The sequence below is a fragment of the Cebidichthys violaceus genome, unplaced genomic scaffold (assembly GCF_023349555.1).
Source record: "Cebidichthys violaceus isolate CVI_PGR_0920_01 unplaced genomic scaffold, fCebVio1.0.p SCAF_44, whole genome shotgun sequence".
In the NCBI taxonomy this organism is placed as follows: Eukaryota; Metazoa; Chordata; class Actinopteri; order Perciformes; family Stichaeidae; genus Cebidichthys; species Cebidichthys violaceus.
In genome coordinates this window covers 2,296,432-2,322,919 of record NW_027176639.1, presented here as the reverse complement: position 1 = coordinate 2,322,919, position 26,488 = coordinate 2,296,432, and the positions used below count along the sequence as shown (strand labels likewise).

Below are 26,488 nucleotides of genomic sequence, written 5' to 3'. Positions count from 1 at the left end.
AGCATGCCCGGTACTCCCACCAGCAGGCCAGGCTGAAACACAACAGCAGGAACCAAAAGGTTGCACACAGATAGATGTCGAGTACAGGTGAGTACAGGTGAGTAGTGTCTGATGTAGATAGTGTGCGCTCGCACTGAACGGTTACCGCGACCGCACACACCGTAAACCCCAATGCGCATGCGCAGATGTCGGAGGATCGACTCCCGTGAGAACTTTTAAGTGTGAAAGTCTCACCAGGTTCTAAGAAACACAAAACATTTTATTTTTCTTCTTGTATCAATTAATGAAAGAGACAACTCGGGTCCCGTTCTAACTTCATATCATACAATACACCCAAATATATATGGAGCCACAAAAAGCCTCGTGGTTGAGGCTAAGATAGAAGTGTGGTTGGGCTAGGCTCACCTCACCTCTGTTCACCTCTCCTCTCATCTAGGCACTTAAAGGAGAGATCGGTTTAATGCGTTTCCCCCACGTTTTTAGACCACACAGCAGACTTGGTTGTAACTTCAATGTGGTTTACGACGTGAGGTGTGGGAGAGACAAAGAACGACCTGTACCTTTGAATTAAGTGTGGGCCTGGAGAGCAACAAGCAGCGGAGAGGATGTGGATCCACAGACTGGGAACCATAGACCCTCACGGGCTAAATGAGAAATATTAACCCAGTCTGTTTTTTGAAAATCCCCCCCCCCCCCTTTTTTGTTTTTTAAAATATTTTAATAAAGACTCTTGGCCTCCATGTATCACCCCTTCAGGTGCCCCCTTTTTTTTCTTTTTTCTTTCTAACAGCCTCATCTGCCATTTAAAACCACTCTCCTTCCACACCACCATGGGATTCCTTTTATATACTTATTTATATTTTCCCTTACGTGTGGATTTAATATATTGTGCATGCTTTTATCCACCTTTGTAACTCTTTCAATTGTGTTTTATTGTCAATTTATTTATTATACATCTGTTATTTATATCTATTTTTAACTTATTTATCTATTTAATTCTTCACTCACTCCCTTGATGCTGTTCTTTATTGTTTCACTCTTTATGCATCATCCACTGAGCTCGCTTAACACAATCAAACTTTATTAAACTTCTAGTTCAAGTTGAACTTTTTACTATACATTAACCATAACCAACATAACAGTAATTACTTTAATCTGTAAAGAAGACACAGAGAATAATTGACATCATTCGGTTTTAATCAATACGGTGCAATATTGTAGGGAACGTTTTACAGAAAGGATAAAATCCAAAGTAAAAACAATTCAAAAATAAAAATTTATTTTGTTTGGTTTCACTACTCCTTACATCCAAAGACTCTGTACTGCTCGATCATCTCCGCCATGCCCAAACAGGTACGTCTGTGTTCCTCAGTTTGACACTCTGCGTCTGTGGGCCAATACTCAATCCAGGTTCTCTCTCCGAGTACATACTGATGCCTGAGGAGAGCAAAATGAAAAATGCATTGGTTATTCATGTGAACAGCTATCTGTAATACGCTGAATCATAACATGAAAAAGCCTACTACCTGCTTCTTTACGTTAATTTACTCTGTCAATAACATCATAAACAAGAGAACAAGAAAGGCTAACTTGATTCAGTAATAGAAAGCAGTAAAAACATTTAAATACACACACTACACACTTTCACACAAACAACAAGCTTACGATTGTTCTTGGTCATCTCTGTAAATATCAGTAGATGCGCCCATGATAAGGTACTTGTTGCCTGTTCTCAGATCCAACGGATCCCTGCAGTGTGGATAACTGAGCAATGTGCGCACTTTATTCAGAGGACCCACATCCTTGCTTCCTGTAATTAAAACATAAGAGAACATACAAAGGGTAAGGATAAAAAAGCTAAAAGGTGCAGTACAACGCATTACTGATGTATTGTCACATATTCACAGTGCCACAGTGGAATCATGCTTCACGAAATAGTTGGGCATACGCTTATTTGATTTCTTGCAGAGAGTTAGATTGATACCTCTATTGATACCACTCTCATGACTGTACAGCAAATGTGCAGACGACAGCCGGCTAACTTAGCTTAGCATAAAGACTGGAAACTGTTAGCCTGGCTCTGTATTAAGGTAACAAAATCAACCTATTAGCACCTCTAATATACTTGGTTTAATCAATACAAAAAATGAATTGGTAAAATACAACTCACCTTTTTCAATGGCCAGTGTGAAGCAATTAGGGGGATCTATTGGCATTAATTACTATATTTTCTTCAGGGTAAAACCACCTGAAACTAAGAAAGCACTGCCATGTTTCTACAGTAGCCCAGAATGGACAAACCAAACACTCCACAGATGGAGCCATTCGCGTTGGCCACCATAGTTCCACTACACGCTTGACACAGGAAAAGTTTCGGTTGGTTGCAATCTGCAACCTTACCGCTAGATGTAGCCAGACCGTACTGGAATATTTCTTGGCTAGAACCAACCAGTAACTTCCTGGAGTGTCCGCTTGTTACCTGGCAATGCGAGCTAATGTGGCTGGCTACTACTAACATGTGAGTGGTACCAGTCTTCTCATCTAACTCTCTGACAAAAAGCAAATATGCACATGTCCCAAAATGATAAATACCCACCTTCTTTGATGACTTGCAGTACTCGCACTGTGTAAATATCAGTGGACAAACCGTCTTTATACTCCTGCAGTTCCACTTTGTATGCTTAGGACAGACAAGTTGAAGATTGTTAGCGGAGTTGCTTATACTTGCTAGTCTCTTACTCACACCAACGTACATTCTTTGTATAAAAGTGCTTTATAAATGCAGTCGTGCTCACTTACCAAAATCTATTTTATTGTTCAATTCAGTCTCACAGACCTTAGCTGTGCGCTGATCATTGCTGACTTTGTCCTTCTTTTGCATACTGCAGTTCTCTGGAAATACACAATGCACAAAGTAAAAACACAACTGATGACCTTATAACATAAACCCATGTGGATGTGAGAGTTGATGGGTGAGTGAAGCTCTATCTAAATCCCAATTTAAGTAATTCTTTAGCTAGACTGATGCTCTGATCCGACAGGATCCTGCAGGTGCGTGTTGCCTCTGACAAAAAGTTCTGATCATTATGTTACAATCTGGTGATTTACTGTAAACCAGTGTTCATTTTGGAAGGTGCTTTATATTTAGTCTTATTCAGCATTCACATGGAATCAAGCAGACCGTAGAAGCAGACGGACGCCTTCTGGACGGCACTGGACAAACCAACCAACAGTCATACGGAATATGTTGCTATGGTGATGGAATAAGATTTATTAAATAAAACTATTTCATCTCTACTGTTTTATGTAATTATCCTTATATTGCATGTGACTATAAAATGCAGCCTCCTCTTAATATTCTATTGGAAACTTCCATAACTTTGTCCTTCCGTGAGGGAGCTACACAACATCTGATTGTAAATAATGTCGCAAAATGATGTCAAAAAGTTAAAATCTTATCTTTGGACGGCAATGCTGTCTGCTATTACCGTTGACGGTGTTCTCTGCTGGCCTCACCTGATTTTACTGTCCTGTTCTTGTCCAGTAAAATGATATCTGGTTTGTCGTCTACTGTCTGCCTGATTGCATGTGAATGTAGCATCAGTCTTAGTCTTTAGATGGAAAAGCTTATTTGTTGTAATCACATTTTAAGCATTTTCACCCTTCATAGTTTTAGTCAACGACAACTCCAAATGTTTTTGTTTAGTTTTAGCGATGAAAAGTCATTACATTTTAGTCAAAAATACTTCCCCTCTTGAGTTTGTCAGTTATTTTTCTATATCAGCAAAAAAATATATAATTTCGTAATTCTAGCACTATCCGATGAAAAACCCAGGTTGAATGTTTAAGAATGCAGCTCAGTCCAGTCGCACCCACCGGGCCCATTTTGGGAGCCAATGCGCCCAACATGCAACATGCTGTGAGTGAGTGAGTGAGTGAGTGAGTGAGTGAGTGAGTGAGTGAGTGAGTGAGTGAGTGTGTGTGTGTGTGTGTCTGTGTGTGTGTGTGTGTGTGTGTGTGTGTGTGTGTGTGTGTGTGTGTGTGTGTGTGTCTGTGTGTGTGTGTCTGTGTGTGTGTGTGTGTGTGTAGTTTGACATCATCCTGTTTACCTTCAGCACATGTGCATTCATCATTTCTACAGAGCCGCATTAACTCTCCAGCTTTCCTCTCTGGATGGTAGAATTTCACACAACGTGTTTCTGCAATGGAGAAGAAAGATATTTGAAAAGGAGTTTGTGGCAGATGCATTACATCAGAAAATGTCAATAAATACTTTGAAAATGTAATATCGACAGCTCATCCGCAGTCTACTCTGACATCTATTGGCAGCAAAGTACATGGAAGCATCATGTGTTTCTAAGTGACTCTGAGACTCACGGTCATAGTATTCATAAACAGACACAGCAGCTGGTTGAAGGACGCCCACTTTCAGCTTCTGATGGACCCTGAAAGAGATCTCCTCGGGTCGTGTGTGAGAAACCTGTGGACAAAGGTAAGATGGAGATAAACACACAAAGAACAAGGCAGAGAGTAAAGTTATAAACGCAGGAAACAGGGATGTCTTACCTTCTCCAGGTAGATGATGAGTGAGCCTCTTTCTGACAGGACTGTGTTCATCCCATATTTCGCAATGGTGCGAGCACGTCCTTCAGACAACTACACACACGTGCACACACACACACACACACACACACACACACACACACACACACACACAACTTTATAAACCATAAAAAACAACTTGTGTCTCCTAATAAACACAACTTGACTGAACTGTCTGTGGGTACACATGTATCGGTCAGTTCTTACTAGGTCTAGGTCCTTTGTGTTAACAGTGAAGCCAGTTAGCAAACCAATATCCAAGATTGACATGGATGCATCGCTGTCCTTGTCCTTATACCTACACAAAGAATAGGCACAATAATTAAAACACAGCATAAAGGAGATGAGAGAAAGAATGATGTTAATTATGTTAGAAAATGTTCTATATATAGCCATGTTACTGTAACACTGGTCAGTATGACATCTTTATTGTACTCACAAAACCTCTATTTTCAGCTTGTATATCTTCTCATCCTCATCCATTTTCTCTGCAGGAGTTAAAGTAATTGAGTATTTTGTTTATTCGTTTCTCATAAAGGTAAGGAACTTGGCAGAAACACACTGATTAAAAGACAACAAATAAACAGAAAGAGAGGGAGCGCACCACATTACCTGGGATGAGCTGCACTGACATGTCAAACTTCTGACAGTCACTCTCCTTTTCTTTAGGATGAGCGTAATACAGCGACACCATCTGTCACATAGATAAAAGTGCGTCGCAAAATGTGATTAACTAATAGCAATGTGTCTAAAAAATAAAGTTCACACAAGGTTAAAATTGTATTTGGTCTCATCTGAGATTCAAAAAGGACAAAACAGATGATAAAACTCAGAATCTGGAAACGTATCGTGCTTACGGTCAACGTTGCGTCTCCTGAGCCGGTGGCAGTCACTGTCATATTCTGGTGTATATCATTGATCTGTGGGAATTTAAATATGCACACACACAGTCAGGGATCAGCAGAATACACCTACAGGAAACAACAGGAGTGGGGATATTAATGAGCCACAGAGAGTGTGTGTGTGTGTGTGTGTGTGTGTGTGTGTCTTCTCACTTTAGAAGTTCTGGTGGTGTACTGGTTGTCCCTGTTGAAGTTGAACTTGTCAGGCCTTGACCTGCCCGTGAACTGGATGTCCACATTCAGATCGTACTCTGGCTCCTTAGCACTGGTCCAGTACTCTGCTATTGCCTGGTACACTATTATGGTAGCCTAGAGAGAAAAAGAGTGAGAAAACAAGACTTAGAAAAAAACAATAATAAAGTAAACATAGGATGGAGGTATCAAGATGCAGAGAGAGGTCAGACTTACCTGAGTTGATCCATAGCCTCCGCCCACCCACTGCTGCTTGTTGAACCATCTCACAACAGGTCTGGCTTCTTCAAAGGCCTTTATCAACAAAAGCAAAGTAAATGGTTGACATGTCCTGTGCTCTGTAGTTGCATATAGATTAAACAAAATAATGAATTTAAAATAGAGAGATGTCCTGATTCTGGTAGTGGTATTTTAGATTGTAACCTGCCAGTTTCCAAAGTTTCAAAGTCTACCATAGAGCTTCTAAATTAGTTTTTCCTAATATGGCACAACCAAACAGCAGCTACTTGAAACTTGAAACCATCATTTCAAGGCATTTGCATTAGTGAGACACACATTTCATTGACTTTTGTTTCCAAACCCTCCACCCTTTTAGTGAGGCAACATGCATGATGACCGAGTTGTATTTTCTGTAGCATGACATTGTGGTGAAACCCAAACAAGTGGGACATGCTCACCTTGGCCTTGACCAGAGCAAGAAGAGCATAAGCTGTGGCCTCCAGACTGTAAACATGTCCCTTAGGTGTTGGCCAGTGGGATAAGTCTGAGGAAGACGCACACAAATAGCTTTGTATTACAATGCTGTACCTGGAACAAAGTTTAATTCACTCATAATTCCACAATCCCTCGTCTTAGAATATTTGATGTTATAGAAATAAAATACAAAAGAAGAAAGTAAAATGTCCTCAATTTAAACATTTTTAACTAATCTTTCTACATATGAGCCCGACTGAGAACAGATTGTTAACACTACAGATTATTGATATTACAAAGATTAAAAAAATATGAAATTTGGTTTCAACACTTAACACAAATAAGCATTTCTGATCAAAAATCCCTTAAATTTGTTTTGTTTTTTTAAATTGTTTTTCTTAAAAAAATAAATCTTAAAAATTGTTCCAAAAATATGTACTGAGCAAGACACTATATAGCTGCAAAATAATGTTGTCAAATCTGGTGGATTATCTGTGTAAATGAGAAACTGTTTCTAAATCACTTCAAACATATTTTTTTACCTAATAATATCGCCCAACATACCATTGTTTGGTCGGGCTCAAATAAAGTTATTATAGAAACTATTAGTAGATGTGTAATATCTAAAGACTACAACATGGAATCTGTTTCTGAAAATTAATTTAAGAATATAGCTGTGTGACGACACCTGGGGAAACAAACTTGTAGAGGATCTCCTGGTTCAGTTTGTCTTCATTTGCCAGGGCGTATGAAGTCATGGTAACAGCATATGGGTTGGTGAGGCTGGGCAGACGCTTTTCCAGATAGACCACTGCTTTGTCTATACTGCCTGGCAGACTCTGGACGAAAAAAAGGAAGGAGAAAGAAGAATGAGGATAGAACAGTCGGATAACAGTCATTCATCCATTTTAAATATCCCATTCTGTTCAGGAATGTTGTAACATTTGATCCTGGGAAATTAGCTAAGACTGAGTTACTATTCGAGTGTGGCAAAATGCTCCATGGAAATGCCAAACCAAGGTTTGGCAACAAATGAATGTGTCACATGCTTCGAAAGAGTCATTTTAGCACAATTGACCATTCGATAAACCCCTCCCCTCGAGGAGCAATTGCTATTTTGGTTTAGTAACTGTAACTAGACCCGACAGGTCGTTCCACCTGCTGAAGCAGTATTCAAACTGTATTTCGTAGCCATTCTAAAAACTAAAAACACAAGGGCAAAGATATAAGGAATGGATTAAACATTGTGTCACAATAGTCAGCATGTCCGTGTAACACTACCTACAGAAACATTATTCTCATTATCTAAGAAATAATAGTATTTCTCGACTGAAGATGTTTTTGGTAACTTAAGCCACTCTGTGCAGCTGTTTATTGCTTTTGGTGAACTCCAGCAAACGCCAGCAAATATTACTGAAGACAGCTTTACGTTACAAATATAGCTAAGCTAAGCAGTTGGACGACAGTTGTGTCGTCCATCACTTGTGTAGAATCTGAAAATTAAGAAATAAAAGCGGTGGAGGGAAAAGAAAAAAAGGTTGTATCGTACTCACATTAACAGTGGCAGCGCATAGTGTGCGTGACTCCTGCATGGCAATGAGGCAGAAAGCCGTCATGGAGGCATCTGTATCTGCGCCAAGAACATCACCCTACACATGTACGGACACAAACGTGTTGATTTATATAAGGTTTTAGCCAGTGACGTGGAATTATTTACATCCTGTTATTTTGTTAATAATGATAATTAAATCAGTTCACGTACAATCATCTCTCCGTGAATAATGTTTCCATTTTCTCTAAACAAGCCGTCAGGTTGCTGCGCGTTGAGAATCAGATACTTAATAGCTTCACAGATGTCTTTTTCTTGCACTGCCACCAGACTGTTGGCCATGGCAAACACCTTGGCAACATAGGCTGTCAGCCTTAGAAAGGAGAGAAGAGGTTTGGTTTCCTTTATTTGCACATGAAATACACCATCGCCACATAGTCATAATTTAGGTTAAGGAGGATGTGGAAACATGTGTATGTATGAGTTCTTGGATATTTGAAAGCCTCACCAGGAGCTACTTTTGTGAGTGGGAAACACAGCAAAAGACCCATCGTTTTTACGGTAAGCAAGCTCGTTCTGGTAGCCTGGACACAAACAAGAACACACAACCAGTTTGAAGAGCCCTGTTATATTTTTCTCCTGTTATAATTGCATCTTTTAAATGATTCTGCTGGCATACATTTTTGTTGGTAGTCAAACTTGTATAGTCTATGTGTTGCATCCAGACCACTAATACTTAGTGTCTCTGCTTGGGTCTGTGGGGCAGTGGTAACATACATGTCTGCCATACTGTTTTTCTTTTAGATACCACTTCTGCAACTTCAGGAACTTCAAAATCCCACACAGAGGGGCATCAGTAAGCTTCCTGGTATCTGTGCCAATACCTACCAGTCCTGATGTGTTGGAGGGCTTCATTACGTTTCTCAAAGCCCACAGTTTCCCACTGGTTGGTTTTGTCCAAATAAGTTGCTGCAATGACAGGTAGAGTCATGGCGATCATGTTCTGCTCTCCACAGCCTGAGGGTTGTTTGATCAGACTACCCAGAGACTTTCCGCTAATGGCGTTCTCCACCAGTGCAGAAACTTGTTCTCTCCCTGCATTCACACACACACAAACGGAAAGAAAACTGAATGTTACAAATCAACACGAAAAAACATCCAAAGAAGGTGGTCAGTTCTCAATAAGAACAATGCCGATTTACAACAGTTCATTTTACAGGCACTATGTCACATAGCGTGTCCAAATATGACATAACATCTCACCTGTCACAGAGATCTGTATGCTAGTAGGTGTGTCTTGAACCACATCTTTCTTAGGAATTCCACTGATGAGAGTTTCTTCTTGTTTACCAGCTGAAGGGATAAACAGTGGGCAGGTTGGGGGATCAATTCTCAAGTGATAAAAACACATTACCAAATGAATGTAGCTATTTATGGGTAAACTCACCTACACCTTTAGTAGAGGGGTCTATAATTATAATCTGAGGAGATGTAACCAGTACACCTTCTGGCTGGAAAAACAACAGTTAGGACAAACATTACAACTCACAACTATATTTTCATAGTCTGCTGGTGTGTAACAAAATACAATATGGCTTGCTTGTAAAAATGTTCTCTTCATTTTGAGAAGACTGATACAGTACACATATGCATCAAGGTTAAGCCCCTAATGATGTGTGTTTCCCTATGCTGACTTTAACACGGGAGATCGCTGTTTCTCTTACCACCACCAGCAGCATCTTCCTGATTCCATCATGGAGCGACGAATCTTTAACAGCTGCTTTGACCTCAATGCCGTATTGTCCTTTTTTCATGGGAATAATAACGAATGGCACAGAGCGTGTAGTACGGGGCCCAATTGTGACCTCCTGACGATACTTCCCACGTTTAGAGGCTGCACTGCACACATGCTCCTCCTCAATGAGATCCACACGCACCTTGAAAGCAGAAAGAGAGTGAAGAGTGTAACTGTCAAAAGATGAAGACCCCCATTGAGCGGATAATAGGGATCATAGTCATCAGCTTTATTTTAGGTCACCTACCAATGATGCATCCCAAATTTGTAGAAATGTAATGCTTTATATTGTTTCCTTTGGGATCAATTTGAACTTGAGAATGGAAAGGTACACTGTCCCAGTTCTGAGGACCAACCACCATTCATCAAAGACTAGAGTTAATTTGTTCTATTTCCTTTTTGTGCCACTCGTTGTATGTTAGTCCAATATTTACTGTTGTTTTTGAACTTTTGTTTGAAATCACTTAGAGAACAATATCTTGGTCTAATTGGCTCCGGCATGAAACACCAGAGCAAAGGAACACAGACTTACGGTGGCAGGATCGTCGCTGTAGTTGTGGAGGATTGCCTTAACTTCCACCTGCTCTCCACGGACAGCAGAGTACGGCAGCTTAAGATCAACGAAGAATTCCTTCCAGACAATTACCTCTAACGGACTGCCAACACAGATTCCTTTAAGATGAGATAAAAACAAAACAAAAAAAGAGATGAATGAGGAAAAAAAGGGAGAGCGAGAGAGAGGTGTAAAGGATGGGAGAGGTTTACAGATTTTAGTCACTGAATCCTCACCGTGAGTTTTTGACAGACTGATGCCAGTGAACTGCCAGGTTGTGATTGAGTCTTGCAAAGGAACATTTTTCCTCAATGATGTGGTGACACTGAAATAAAGAAAAGGGTTAACACTTTGAGAGGTAAAGGGTAGCTTTAAATCCTAGTAGTGTCAGAGTGAAGTTATCAGTATATTTTGTGTGCGCATATTTCAGTTGACTCACCAGTTAGGTGTTTGTGGAGGACAAGCAGGCAGTTTGATGTCTGACCACAGCCAACTTTCAGGGAACTTGGTGCGAGAAACTATTTCATTGCTGTCCATGTAACTGTTGTCATCCACCTCACCTAAAGTGTCATTAAAAATGTTACTATTTTCATTCAGTATGAACATGAATAGTAACCACTCAGAGCTTCACAACATCCCCTGTCCCCGTCTCTTACTGCGAGCAAGTAGCAGGCTATCCTCCTTCCTGTCAGCTCGCTGGGCCTCCATCTCCACGCAGCAGTGCAGGAAGGCCGTGACACAAGCGCCACCATCACTGATGTACTCGCTGCGCCTCTCACATGTGTAGTTGAGAAGGGTTTCCCTCATGCCATCTAAACAACAGTCCCGCTGCAGCTGGTCTTTATATTGACTCACTGGGAAGAAAGAGGGTTGTGGAGCAAAGACAGAGGTGAGAAGATACAGACCACCAAGAAGAATTGTGAACTGGAAAGGCAAATTAGAAATAGAAATTGCGCTTCTTTAATTTGCATGCCCTCTTACATTAGACCCTTGATTTGAATAAGGAAAATCAAATAAACAAAGAACTAAATGGAACAGGGAGGGGGAAAACTGACAAGACAAGACATCTCCTTCTCCCTTCAGTTTGGAAGAGTAAGAGCATGAAGAAATAGATTGACATATTAACTCAAGAAAGAATGAAGTGAAAACAGTTTCACCTCACTTTTATCCGTCTATGAATACATAGTATGGCAAAGACGAGAACAGTGAAAGTCAATGGGACAAGCTGTCCAACGACACTGAAGAGTGCCTGAAGATGACTGATGATGTGTTTACTGGGTAGTTTAGAGCTGTGGTTCTTACGTAAGCTGGTTGTGACGTCCATGATAGTAGTGGCTCGTTTCCTCCTGTTGGGGGCCAGACATTTCAATTCTGGAAACACAGACAAGTTTTTAACTTTAAAAGGTTGGAACTAAACTTGATTTGTGCTTTGTATAATTGATGTGAAACTCTTTAAAGCACAGTGAGGTCATTAATCTGGTTGGAAACGTGGACAGGGTGAGGCTGTGAGAAAATTGTATCTACAATTGCACATCCATTTGTTGAAATGTTAAAACATTGTAGCAGCAGAGGAGAGTGGACGAATACTCTGCTTGATCGTAGGGACAACTTCATCTAGTGCAATAACCAGAACCTCCATCTTAGAGCCGTTAAGTTGTAAGCAGTTTCCTGCCGTCCAGTCTCCAATAGCATTTACACAGTCGAGGAGCCTAGTTACTGTGAAAACCTCCCTGGGTTTGAATGAAAAATGGAGTTGAATATCATCAGCATATAAATGATAGGCAACATTATGACTTTTTATAATCTGTTCCAAAGGCAACAAACATAGGGGAAATAACAGAGGCCCCAGAACCGAGCCCTGCGGTACACCACAAGACAGTGGAGAGGTAACAGAAACAAAATCACCCACAGAGACATTACAACTTCTGTCAGCGAGGTAAGATGTAAACCAGTCTAATGCTATGCCAGATATGTCTACCCAATCACGTAGCCTCTTAATCAAGATGTTATGGTCTACAGTGTCGAACGCAGAACTGAGGTCGAGAACTACCAAAACAGAGCAGTCACCTGCATCAGAAGACATGAGAATATCATTTGAAACCCTCAGGAGAGCGGTTTCAGCAGAGTGTTTTTTACAGAACCCAGACTGGAAGTTCATGGGCAATGCCGGATCTAAGTTTCTTTAATATCGGCTGGATAGTGGCAAGCTTAAAATAGGAGGGGACACTTCCTGTAGACAATGAGGAATTAACGATAGAGGTTACAGCAGGGCCAATAATTGGCAGAACTTTCTGAAATAGAGAGGATGGTATAACATCCAGGGGGCAAGATGATGGCTTAGTTTTCATGATTAAGTCCATCAGGTCTTGAAGGCTGATAGGCTGGAAAGAGTCCAAAACAGTAGGTGAATAAGAGGAGCAACAGGTGGATGAACAAATCCCAGGCTGAATACCGGACCTAATAGCTATTACCATATCAATAAAATAGGTAAGGAACTTGTTACAATCGTTAACAGAACAGCATTGTAATGTAGAGACAGATGGTGAAACAATTGTATTAATTGTGTCAAACAAATTCTTGGGATTTCTCTTTGAAGAACAAATTAAGTTGGCAAAATAAGCAGTTCTAGCTTCCTTTACTACAGCATTAATTGAGGTCTTTGAGATAAATGCGATGCACTTCGAACCCAGTGGCTTTCCATAGCCGCTCTGTCCTACGACACTTCCATCTCAAGCTGCAGACAGCGTCTGTCATCCATGGAGAAGTGTTATAGGCAGCCCTGGTCCTTTCCTTAAGAGGTGCCACTTTGTGTGACCACCCCTGTGAGTGGCGCCAGAAACATGTTGTGTGAAATTTCAATGATTTCAATCATTGATATGCAGATTAAAAATCACCAACCATAAGCACTTTATCTAGCTTGATAATAGAGGTCAGAAAGTCTGTGAACTCTGAAAAAAACTGACCCGCTGGACCCGGAGGTCGGTAAATTAAAACAGCCGACCCACTTTAGTCAGCTGTAGTTCAAAAGTAGAATAATGTTCTGTGCTCCCCAGCTGGCAGGAAAACTGATTCTTCCAGACCACGGTGAGACCTCCACCTTGGCCTGTCAAATGCAGAGTCCCAATATAAGAACAATCCACAGGGCATAGTTCATTTAAATGGATGCATTCCATATTCCGTTGCCAGGTTTCAGTCAGAAATAAAAAAGCCAAATTATGACTTGTGAGCCTTGTTTGCTACAGAGCGTGCATTAATCAGACACATTTTAATGGGGTAATACACTGTTTCTTCATCAGCACAGGAAGCTTTGGGAGTTTGTGCAATAGGACGGATCACTCGTGCAACATGGCGAACCCGACCATAAGTAGGGCACGAGCACCACTCTGTGATTCTGACGGGAATGTTCATGGATCGTGGAGTGGAAGTTACGGTGGAGACTAGGGAGAGAGTAGTAGGAGACCCGCCAGGAGGAGCCAGTGTTGCTTGTAGAGGAGGGAGGGGAGTGCTTGTGTTGACAGGCTACCAGGTGAGGAAATGAGATGTGGGTTAGTCAATGCGATGGTGAAGTTAAGATGGAGTAGAAAATATTGTCAGATAGAGTGCGTGACCCCAAGCCAGTTGGGTGGACGCCATCGGGCGGAAAAAGGCCGCACGTTTCCAGAAAAGATTCAAATTATCAATAAAAGCCACGTTTCAGGCTGCGCAGGTTGACTTCAGCCACGTATGTAGAGTCAGCAAGTGGCTGAACCGACCCACGCCGCGGTTGTGTGGGGGGATGGGTCCACTGATAAAGACCCGCAAGGGAGTCCAGGAGAACGCTGAAATCCTGTTTCAGTAATTCAGAGGACTGGTTGGAAATGTCATTGCATCCCACATGCACGACCACGTCCTGGGCAAGTGGGTATTTGGCCAAGATGCTGGGAAACTTTTCCAGGATGTCAGTTACCTTTGCGACGTCATGCTGGTCTAGAAGATCATATTTGTTCTCCAGTTGGAGGTTATAGCAGGGGGGTGCGTGAGGGGAGCACCTCCCTCTCCTGCTGCGACCACCGATCAGGGACCACGGCTCCTGATGGTGTGGAGTAGAGCTGACCAATGCTTTAGGCTTAGCCCCGAGATGTATCCAGGAATCCCCATTGACGGTGACTGAAGGAGGAGCATCAGCAGCCGGACAGCGAGCAGTCACACCGGACTCTGGCGGCGCGGCAGTCCCAGTGGTCACTGCAGCGGGACGGGGAGCAGTGGTATCAGGCACTCGGGCACAGGTTGTGTTGGTTTGTGCTGGACAGAAGGTGATGGTATCCATTAAGTTCTCGGCTTCTTGGATTTGGTAGAGCGTGGAGATTATCATTTCCATCTCTGCAATCTTATCAGCCAGGCGGACGCAGCTGACACAGCTGGATGGGGAGGTGAATGGAGCCATGGTAGATGTGATAGTGACACAAGTCCAACAAGTGGACCCACTGCAGGAATTATGCTACAGTTTGCAGATCGTAGCTCAACTTGGACCAGTCTGCAGCCTTTGTTACGTAAACGACAGGTTAGCACCCAGCGCTAGAAGCTAAGAGCTAAAGACAAGCCTCACTGCACTAAGCCTAGACTTGTAGCTGTAAAACCTTTAAATTTGAGCACGTGATGACTGAGATCTTTGGTCCTGGTAAAACATCTAGATACAAGGATCTAAAAGTGTAGCATAAGATGAGGCTTAGAAACCTGATGAAAATGTCAGTTTTTGACAGCGTTTCAGAGAGCCGGTCACAGGACGTAGCTGTAACTTGGCGGTAAAACTCAAAACAGGAAACAGGAAATAGCGTCAGCAACTTGCATTGTGGGAAGAACAAGTAGTGTCACCTCGTCTGTAGGGTGTCCCAGAAACCCCAGAAGCCGCGTTGGACTCAAACATCAGCCCAGCATCGTAAAACACACCCATAACGTCCTTCCCTCCACCTGGTGTGCAGCCTGTGTCGTACTTCTCTACAATGTCCCACACCTGAGCAGGACAGAGATCAATCACACACACACACACACACACACACACACACACACACAAATACAAACAAACAAGACATAGCGTTACAATATGCAAGTTAAACAAACAAATCTATAAACTCACATGACAGATCTCATATGTACACATGAACTCATGCAATGTATTTTGCTGCAGGACAAATTTACGCCAGATATTTGAAAACAAAAGCTAACAAACGTGAAATTTAACATGTGGGTCATTTTCTTTTATACATAGCTTTTTAAATGAAACCCCTTTCAAATATTTTCTGAGAAAAATATGAAATAAAGAATTTGCCTTTTTCTGGGTGAGACGGTGCTTGTTGTTTAGGACGTAGACGCCTTTGTCAACTGCCACCAGTCCCACTGTGGAGTCTGGATCTCCTGTGACCTTCAGAACAAACATCTTGCGCGGCTCATAGGAATTTTTGACTGTTGCCGATTCAAGCTTCAGCTGAATGTGAAGGGCAGGTCAGTGAATGAGACAGGCAGTTCTGTATCTTTTTAAGCAGTTTCATATATAAAAAATATGTCTGAGAAATTTACAAATAACTTTATCAGCTTGTGTGTGGGTGTTTTGTTTGCCCACTTAAACTCTACTACATCAACGTTGCGTGTCTCACCGAGCCCATGCAGGAGTCCTTGACATCCACCCAAACAGAGTCTGATACCACTTCATTGCTGTTTGTATGGTAGTAGGCTATGATGCGGAATGATGGCAGCATTTCTTTGGTAACAGGAACTATCAGGGAAATCAGAACTTGACCTTTTGTCCTGTAACGGCCATTGTTCACCAGCTGACCTCTGCTCAAGATCTAGGGACGCAGATTTGAACAACAGCACTTATCAGACATGCATGTATATTTTACACACAGCGTGGGATGCCACCAAAAGAGTAATATATGTGCACACATGCACTGGTGTAAACATCTCTCACCAGGAATGTGATGTCAGTGTCATCCCTTTCCTGCCGGTAGAGGTTGAGGTTGACTTTTAGGTTGTCTCCTAATTCCAGCTCCGCTGTATCCACACCTGCAAATGTGACGTGTTGTGATAAAACACCCAAAACATGTAGTGCATGGCGCACACTTTTCCACTGCTATCTCCTTTTTTTTTAAACATTTGATGTTATTTCAGGATGTCCCTCACCTATGTGGATGTAGGTATTGCTCGGTGTTGTATATGGTAAAGCTACCATGGAGGCTGTTGCTTGTCTTTCAGGGCTAATAGCAGGATCATTGGTCCTTGCCTGCAATTAAAGACACACACACACAGGTAAGCATACACACACAGTTGAATAAAGAATACTTGAAGTGTCCCAAGTCTATCCTATCTCAACTTATCATGGCTGCTTAATAGAATGACAAACAGACATTACACTGACTGAAGAAGTTCACTATTGACATACTGTACAGTAAATGTGCGAATGAACAATAACATGGAGCTGCTCTGCTTGATTTCACCTCTTGAAGTGAATGTCAAAAATGTTTGCCAACGAAAGCGGAAATTCAAAGAGGGTAAAAGATTTCAGAGACTTACAATTATTTTCAAGCTCGGGTCCCTTGCCACTGTATTGATGGTAAGCTTTGCGATGCCATTGGCTGCGGTCGAACCCTGCACCTCGCCTGGATCCACCACCACTCTCAAGCCTTGTGCTGGACTGCCGTCAGGATTCACAACTTCAACCTGCCATTAGAAACACAAACAGCTAAACAATCAGGAATCGACTAACTACCTCATTGAAACACATCTTTTTAATGTCAAACTCATGTTATTAGATTAGTTTGTAGTTCTAAGTATCATGACTTAGTTCATGGTGACCCAATGGGTCGATAGACAAATTGCTTTGTTCTGTTTATCAAAATCTGCCTTAACATCATAATGAAAGTACACAACCAAATATTGATCTAAACAATAACAGTTATGAAGCGAGCATGAAGCAGCATGTCACTTCCACATTTACGATATACTGCCATCTGTGCTTTCAGTAGTGTAATGCTGTCTGTAATGTTTCTTTTTATTTAAGTAACAATATAGCCATTTGATCAAATTAATTTATTAAACATGTAACAAATAATTACAAAATAAAACAAAAAGAAACCAATAAAATAACAGTAAACATATACAGTTAATTACGAATAAATACATATTATATGTTGATGTGAAAAACAATAACGAGTGTCAAAGTCCCGACAGAGACAAGGCCCCTTCCTCGTCCCTGTACCTTTGAAAACAATTCTTGAACTCATTTATATATCTGCACTTTGCTCAATTTCTTCATCGGAACCATTCAATAAATTCACCCCACTTATTAAAATACACATGCTCTTCCTAGTAGTACGAACACAATTTTCTTTTCTTAGATTAAATCGTCCTCTTATAATCCCCCTCTGTCTGAGAAAAAAATGTGTATGTTGCCCAAAAGTGCCATGCCATTAGCCATACATATGCTGTCAATTCATGTAAATGTAAATAAGTACTTTACCGAAACATCGAAGGACATTCCTGGTTTGAAATATTTGGGTGTTTTCTTGAAGTGGATGGTGTAAGGTGATGTGACAATCTGGATGCTTCTCAACTCTGCCTCCACCATTTCACTACCTGTGTGTTGATCAGAAACACAAACACATTCACACAAAAACTGATTACAAGAGTATTTCATTTTATTTATTTTACATCTCCTGATTTTCATCTTGATTAACTGATACAAAAAAATGTTATCTTGATATCTTTATTTTCTATTCTCCTCTCGTTCTTGGTTGGGGATTTTCAGACTCTAATAATGGTGGTAGTTAGCTGGTAGTTACTTTGATCAAACACACTGAAAAGGCACATACACACAGTCTCTCTGTCTTACCGCTCTCCGTCAGCACACTGACAGCCACAAATATAGAAGTCCCCACCAGTTCATGGATATTTGGGTAAGTCTTTGTGATGTGCTCTTTCTTCAGTGTGACCACTCCATTACCTCTCTCGACCTAATGTGACACAATTTAAAAATGCATCTTCAAATACAGTACAGTGGTACAGTCAATGAAAGGCCTGGTTTAAGTCTGAACATCCTAAATAAATAATATACGTATGTAGGCAGAAATTTAACAATTCAGCTGAAATAACTGCAGATGTATGAATAACAGGACATTTTAGACATTTGTCATGTTTTAGAGTCTTGCAAAACATAAAAATACAGCAAAAGTGTAAAAAAAAGTGCTCACCTGCACTCTCTGAAGAGAACTTGGGAAGCTTTTCTTTTCACCGTCTTGCATAACCCCAAATACCACATAGGCGGTCCCATCCACCTGTTCACCAAACAGATACCTAAAGCCACAAGACAGGGACATGTTAAAGCCCACAATGAAGCAAAACAGAAAAATCAAGAACAAACAAACACAAATGAGACTTTAAAAAAAAGCAACAGCCCCAAACACAACCTCTGGACAACACCCTTTATTTTTCCTCCTGCAATCAATCTACCAATCAAACCTGATCTCTCAAACCACAAAACAAAAACCTTCACATACACAGCTTTGATGTTGATGATGAGCTCCTCACTGTCCACGTAGAAGAAGGAACTCATAGGTGTCAGTTTGACCTCAAAACTGGGCAGCACTGCAAAATGGAAGAAAAAAAATTTGTGTGTCCAATCAGGTAAAAGAAAATGAGTGAATGTTTTAAATTTATAAAGGTTTTAAATAGAAGTGCAGGTAATGAAGGACTCACCGTATTCTTTGACCTCGAACTCTGCAGAATAGCTCTGCTGCGGGTTGCTGTTGAACTTTGTCACCACCTTCCACAGTCCTGGACTACACACACACACACACACACACACACACACACACACACACACACACACACACACACACACACACACACACACACACACACACACACAGACTTAAAATAATCATTTAGAGACTGAAAGTAACAACAGACTTCGGATTGCATGAAGTTATACGTATATACATACATGTATTTATATCCTACACAAATTGACATGTAGGCCTACACAACAGAGCTGCTGCACAGAACTTGACATTTATATTACTTTCCTACAACACTGATGTTTATAAGAAAAGGTTTTAAGTTTTCAGGTTGACTTTGCATTAGATAGAAATGGTGCACTTGTATTTTATGCCTTTGTACAGTGCTAAGTTTTATTTTACAGGGATTTAATGTATTTCCGTCCATTAACAATTAATATTTAGGTCTTAAAAGACAAATTGATCTACAGTTTAAAGGAATAGTTTAAGCTTTCGTTGGAGAGTTAAATAAAATGATCCCCACTTTTATTTCTAACAGTGGTAACAATCTTCTCATCTAAGTAACCCTCTGCCAAAAAGCACATGAACTCTTTCCCAAAATGTCAAACTCTTGCTTTATTACATTCAAAGTTACTACACCCTGATTTCCAGAGTAACACTAGATTTTCTTCTCAAAAGCAAAGCTGGCAGCTGCTGCTACTCTGCTAGCTAAGCTAGTTGATCTTTTAGCAGGTCTAGTTTATCTTAGCTGTTTGCCTGCTGTCTCATTTAATTACATCATGTAATACATTTTATATACAAAAATGTTGGTTTATCAAATTCATATTTTTCAATTCTATATTACAGATTCAGGTTGGGTCCAAAGTATCTAGATCTTGCTTAGTGAAGACGAGCAGTGAGATAAAGTGTAGTAACGACTCAGGGGTTTCAGAAATTACTTACCAACCGAGTTGAAGATATATTACTATCACAGCCAGGCTCTTATAACATTAGCAGATGGAGTTACATTCACAAAACTCTTTTCTCCAGTTCATGTCTTTTTGCTATTCAGATGTGCTTAACTAGTATTCGTTACTTCATCAGATGGCCTTAATTGGTTCAAATGAAAAGTCTCAGTATTCAGTGTGTCTTCACACTTTACACACTGTTTGACTTACATATTTATATTTAGTTGCTGTCCAAACACTAAATCAGCAACATGGTCATTAATTGTAAACAACGCAGCATAAGCATGTTAAAATGTAAGCTACTTTGCATAATCCTAAATTATTTGACTTTTTGAGATGAATTTACCTGCCATCCATGTGTATCCAAAGTGTAAATACATCACTTAAACAAGAAAATGTCTAAAAATGCAATATGGAAAATGTAATTTAAATCAGATAAACGACTAACCTGACAATTTCACCAAGTTGGAAATCTCCAGAGTGGATCCCTGATTTCAAAGAGACTGAATCAAGTGGTAAAATGATGCCTTCTGGGGTCTAAAAATGAACAATTTGCAATAACCATGAACAGAGAGCCGTGGTAAGTTACAAATGAATTCAGTAAATCCATGCCACATTTTAAGTATGTCTTTTGTCTACAATACGCCATCCTCGTCAACGTCTATTTGCCTATAGTATGCTAGTGACACTTTTTTCAGCTATTTCTAAAAATGTCTCCAAATGAAGGAAAAGGCTGTCTTTAATGCATAAATCTACCACTAGAGGGAAACATGCATTTATTTTTGCCCCCAGTTACAGTTTATTATATGATATCACTTTCAATTCTGTGCTTATTATAGATTAATCACAATACCACAAACTCGATGGAAATAGAAGGATCAGCTTGGCTTGCATCATCCCTCTCTACTGGCTCCATACGAGGCGTCACTGCAAACATCCTGTAATGAACTGACAGAGAGAGAAAGAGGTTCATTTTGCTGCTGAGGGTTGAAGGACGGTGATTCTATTTTTGGGTCATGTGACTGTTTAAAAACATTCTGAAAAGAAGGGTTCTTTTAACTTCACAGTAATTTCCATTTTTTGGAATTTGGAAAAAAGACACTTAAAGACATTCTCACAGAAGTACTGTGGGTGTGTTTTTCAGTACTGATGCAGATTTGAACTCACCTTTGCTGTTGGGGGTGTAGAGGGTCTTATCAGTCTGTATGAAGATGTACCCGGACTGAAAGGACACTAAGACCACTTTCTCCAGCACTCGGTCAGGAAACTGAGCTTGCAGGTACACATACTGCTTCATGCTGGCATCCTTACTGAAGTCTCCAGCAGGGATCTGAAACCAGTATGAAGAGACACCAGTAGTGCATCAGTAGCAGGCTAAGGAGGTCTAAATCATGTACATTTTTGGAATCATTTGTGGATTATTTGTGGCCACGCTAGAAAATGAAGCCAAGTAACAGATAATTACATATACAGTGGCGGTATTTAATTTACCGTTATGTGTCCAAGCTGCTGGAAGTCATTTGCAGCATTAAGTGTCACAGATGTGGTTGCCAGAATTTTGCTTTTGGTTGGATGGTTCATCACGTTGATTACGACATTGATGGGTGCTCCAGTGCAGTCTTGACACTCCACAAAGATGCTTTCTGCTGTACCTACACGCAACAAGTTGGGGGCAGACATCACCTTCCTGCAGAGCAGCAGGGAGAGAGGAATTTATGGAGTAATAATAATAATATTCTGTAGTCAGTGTGTAGAAAACCCCTTAATTTTATGCATTTCAGGCACCATAAAACACACACACACACACACTCTCACACACACACACACACACACACACACACACAAAACTAGAAAAATGCATTCAGTAGAGTGCAGATCTCCACCTGGTGTGTCTCCCTCTCCCCTCCCAAACAAAGAAGAGTTGAATCTCACTCAGTTGTCCTTCTAGGCTCCCTCATAGTCACGATGGTGTCAGAGATTTTTTTTTTTTTTTTTTTTAAAAGGGGGGGACTTATTCATCTTGTGTAGTGCCTAACTTTATTGGACATCAGTTTTCAAGCCACGACAAAAGCCAAAATGTGACCTGCAAAAGTGAGACCTGTTTTGGGCCTAGCTGATTTGTGGAAATGCCGTTTGCTTCTGAAGCAGTCACTGATCACTTGAGCCCCTTGTGGCCGGTTAAGTGAGGTGTCAGCCGTCAATGACGGTATGAAACGGTCAAGAAAATATTTTTTTCAAAGATTGTGGATCATGGTAACTATGAGAGGTCCTAAAACATACAGTCATAAATGAGCACAGAACATAAAAGGCTGATGGGTCCAGTGTGTAAGAGATTTGGTGGACAGACAAACAGATACAATCACGCATGCACACAGGACCGAACGCATGATCTCCTCCTCTCTTAAGTCTGGTGGAGATAATTATGGAAGGTTGTCACCGTTACAGGTTTATTTATTTGTCTAAAGATTTTAAGAGTGGATGTTTCAGAGAAGTGGTTCCCAACCTTTCTTATGTACGACCCCTGACTTGTAACCCCTCATCACAGGTATCGGCCTTACTGAGAGCATGAGTGTCCATTTTGTGTGAGATTTGTGTGTACTTGACGAAGGAAACGTTTTCAGTATTTCACAAGAAAAAAGTCAGAAAAAATAAACATGGTTTTGTGAAACAGAAATGTTTTTCATCGTGTGACTTCTCAGATTTATCATGGTTCCAAAGCCTCAGGTTGAGAACCACTGTCTTAGAGGCTGTGAGTTAAAATTTTATTTCACCCAAATCATCAAGATAAACAAACCTATTTGTCCAGATGAGGCTCATGACTGCATGGACTTCACCCACAATGAGTAATCTATTGATTACTTTGATGAAGATCCAGGACTGGACCAACAGAACATTTCATCATGGCTCTAGACTCTTGCCCTGTCTGGCTTTAGGCGTCGTTGTGCAAACTCTGAACCAAATTTAGGGCCAACTAACTGGCCTCATTTGAAAGTCCACATTACCTTGTGACACAAACGGCAAACTGGACCATAGCTTCTCATTATTTAAGACACAAGTCAAACCAATATTTATACATTTTTTAAATTCAATTTAAATGCAGATATCGTTAATGCTCTCATTAAAGTTCAACCAAAAATAATGTGAATATCAGGAAGAAGAACAAACAAACAAACTGCATATTTTAGCTCTGTTTTTGGTGAAATTCAAGCCCAGGGGCAGTGTGTAAAGGAAAGGCAGGTCTACTTACAATGGAGCTCCATCAGCCAGAGAAGTCAGGGAGGCCAAGGCCACAGAGGCCACCAGCCACAGCAGAGTCCTACTCATCCTCCTGACTGATCCTGATCTGCGGTCAATGGAGACTGTCACTGTACTGCACCCTCCTTTTATCCTCCCTCGACCCTCCTCCTGCACCTCGCCAAGTGTTGCTGCACGCATGTACACAAACACAGATTATCATTAACATTATTTCCCAGCAGCAGTTGAGAAACTGTTGAACTAGGATAAACTTTGCTGTGAAGACAAAGATAAACAGTAGAAAATCAATCAGGGTTTATGTATTTGACTAACTTCTAGGCATACAGCTGAATGAACAGTTAGTTTTCTTGTTCGGGACATTTTGAGTTCCTTCTAAATCTTGTTCTGGACCTGATAAATCAGCATATTACAAAAAGATAAACAAAAAACATATTGAACATGCACACAGACAACTACTCAGGTGAGAGTCATGTTGAGTAATTTCTGAGAAAAGTATCTGGCAGGGTTTTTTGGAGTTTCAACAGCAGGGACTTTTCTCTGTGACGAAATAATGATCAAAATAATAAATACGTTGAGTTATTGAAGTTGATTTTTTGAGTATTCACACAGACTCAATGATGTGAATGGATGTTGCAAATGTATACAAACGTTTCGAATATCCGCAGAATGACTGGATTTAAAAGGATTTTATCCCATTGTTTGATGATTATATGGAAATATTTTTCAGATTGTTTTTTTAATTTCTTGCCCGAATGCTAACAAGGGGGAAAATGCTGTTTATGGTCCCAAGTAACCAGGTTGCCCCAATTATTCTGAAATATTGTTATTTATAATTTATTTATATAAATAATGTTATGACTCCTTCCTATAGGCAAAATATGTGAAAATTTAAATTTTACTTTAGGTTACAAATACAGTAAACACACAAAAATATAATATTTGTATATGTACGTTTTTAAGGAGCTATCGCTTAAAATAAAATAAAACGTTTTTTCTTATTTACATTTACAGTTTCTGAATCGATTTTTCAGAAAATTTACGAATCAGACAATTACACATTACATATAACCCTCCATAAAACTACATTGTGACGTTTTTGCTTCCGTTTTTATTGACTGACTAAACAAACAAAATATAACATGTTATAGTGAGCTTCAGAGGTGCTGAAAGATTAGTTTTGTTACCTTTACACAGAGCCAGGCTAGCTGTTTCCTCATGTTTCCAGTCATTGCTAAGCTAAGCTAACCTAACAGGCTGTAGCTTCATATTTAACAGACACAAATATAGTAGCACTTATTGTATTCGTGTTACTTATTGCACTTACTGTTTTTGTTTGTTTCTGCACTGTACTTTGGCTCTGAGTTATGCTTTGCTTCATGCTCTTAGATGCTTGTTTAGAAAAGGAAATGTACTTATGACTTCTGGTGACTAGTAGTTCTCTTGAATACCGATGATGAATACACTTATTGCAAGTCGCTTTGGATTAAAGCGTCTGCTAAATGACTGTAATGTAATGTAATGTAACGTAATGTAGTATCGATCTTCTCACCTAATCCTCAAAAATAAAACAAATAACAGTAAGCCTGTGTCCCAAAGTGTCAAACTATTTCTTCAAACACAATGCAAGTCCAGTATAGCCTTACTCTTTTTGCAAGTATTTTAAAGATTTTATCTTTACTTTTATTCCACTTAACTGTTGTGTAACACTATGGCAGCATTTTCAATCACATTCATTGCATGATACACATTTTATGGACTAAAATTCAGGCTTTACATTTTGTTGTTGCACTTTCAAAGCTTATTTCTCATTTTCGATTGAAGGTTTGATCTCAGATCTCTTACCCTTCTGGACCCGAGAGCCCCCACCAGCGGGTGAACACGCATTCATCCCAAAATTCACTCATAATGTCAAACAAATGCACTCATCAGTAACGAATATACTGATGTCGCATAGCTGCTCAAACTGCATCTCCTGCGCTACAAAGTCATCTCAGCTGTTAGTACAAACTCCAAACAACTCAGATAAAGCTACATATAATACCAAATATCAAAATCCATATAGCGCCCCCTAGGCAGACCCACTCGCCACATTTATGCCAATAACTTTTAGAAAATTCATTCAATGCTAACACAACCGTTAGCTCAAGAGATCGCTAGCGACCAGGCGGTCGCAGCCACCGCATCGCAGAGTTACTTACAAAACAAAGCCATCATCATAATCCGCATTATCGATCACATCATAAACCAGCTCCTTACTTTGAGATGTTCTGCAGCAAAAAAAGTATTAATCCGCTAATTTTGACTGTCCATGAGCGCAGTAGACGGCCCTCTTGTTTGAATGGAGAGGTGCCGGGGCATTGTGTGCATGCTAGCTGAAGGGGGAGGGTTATATGTCTCAGCAAATCGGATTTTAGAAATTTGACGCTCGGGTAGTTTTTTTATTGTGATTGGCTAACAATTCTGTCAATCAAAGTCACTTTGGGTTGTCTCAACAGAAGAGGCTCTGACGCGTCTATGGAAGGTTCATTGGGTCAAATCGACCCATCATACGCGCTGTAAGGCCCTGGAAGAGAAAAAAAATGGTATTCAGACGAGAAAATCCCACATAAACAAGCTTACTATTACAATACACCTTGTAGTTAGACGAAATACACTATTTTAGTGTGGGTATGCAATTTTCGAGCAGAGGTCTAAAAATAGGGCTAGGGTTCAGAAGGTTTAAAGCTCACATTTAACAGTAAAGTACATCTGCTTGAGAAGTACATTCTAATATTCCACACCTGCTACAAAAGGATATACTAGTAAAAAAAGAAGCAACTCTGTGTGACTTGTGTATAAAAATGGACATTATCTCTTTGCTTAATTTTTATTCTGGATGACTCGTTCTTATTTTCTTTTAACTTCTGATAAGCCCCGATCCCGCCTAGAGCAGACACACCGTGTCTTTGTTCTGCACGTCAGGAGTTCTACTATTTGGACATGAACAAAGTTTGTTTGATTAGTCATAATGAAAGTAGGCCACTCCAGAAAGCAGATTGTCCTCATCTAGCAAACAACAGCCTCCTATACTCCACAAGGCCCTTTCTCTCTAATTATTAAACCTTATTGATATCAAGAGTGATTGATGATACGGCAAACACAGTCAATCCAGCTCTCTGTAGCCAACTGAAGTATGTGGTTTGTGATTTAAAGAATGGAAATCCAAAGTTAGACAAGAACAAATTAAATTTTA

The 26,488-nt window shown here is 40.3% G+C and overlaps 1 protein-coding gene across 1 annotated transcript; it reads right to left on the bottom strand.

The window, feature by feature from the left end:
* Window positions 1–1,179: 1,179 nt before the first annotated feature.
* Window positions 1,180–23,341, bottom strand: LOC137886443 (complement C3-like). The gene is made up of 43 exons (XM_068728891.1): window positions 23,249–23,341; window positions 21,493–21,688; window positions 21,169–21,331; window positions 20,855–20,949; window positions 20,450–20,538; window positions 19,014–19,096; window positions 18,815–18,902; window positions 18,509–18,611; window positions 18,151–18,271; window positions 17,779–17,894; window positions 16,833–16,979; window positions 16,443–16,542; window positions 16,231–16,325; window positions 15,917–16,108; window positions 15,592–15,747; window positions 15,138–15,276; window positions 11,589–11,657; window positions 10,943–11,140; window positions 10,726–10,846; window positions 10,523–10,611; window positions 10,266–10,405; window positions 9,663–9,875; window positions 9,386–9,449; window positions 9,202–9,291; window positions 8,827–9,033; window positions 8,447–8,522; window positions 8,152–8,311; window positions 7,943–8,038; window positions 7,078–7,228; window positions 6,374–6,459; window positions 5,913–5,990; window positions 5,658–5,813; window positions 5,460–5,522; window positions 5,215–5,296; window positions 5,042–5,090; window positions 4,810–4,900; window positions 4,567–4,656; window positions 4,378–4,480; window positions 4,110–4,199; window positions 2,800–2,892; window positions 2,597–2,680; window positions 1,666–1,810; window positions 1,180–1,437 (listed from the first exon to the last, which is right to left on the bottom strand). Exons 1-43 carry the CDS (start codon window positions 23,323–23,325, stop codon window positions 1,296–1,298), a joined length of 4,986 nt encoding a protein of 1,661 aa, XP_068584992.1. The 5' UTR covers window positions 23,326–23,341; the 3' UTR covers window positions 1,180–1,295.
* Window positions 23,342–26,488: the final 3,147 nt, after the last annotated feature.

Bases quoted from the DNA above. Each gene is read 5' to 3' on its own strand.
- LOC137886443 (XM_068728891.1), bottom strand. From the start codon at position 23,325: ATGAGTAGGACTCTGCTGTGGCTGGTGGCCTCTGTGGCCTTGGCCTCC. The intron at 5,991-6,373 runs GTGAGCATGTCC...TTGTTGATAAAG, and splicing joins TTGCTCTGGTCAAGGCCAAG to GCCTTTGAAGAAGCCAGACC. The intron at 5,814-5,912 runs GTAAGTCTGACC...TTTTCTCTCTAG, and splicing joins GAGGCTATGGATCAACTCAG to GCTACCATAATAGTGTACCA.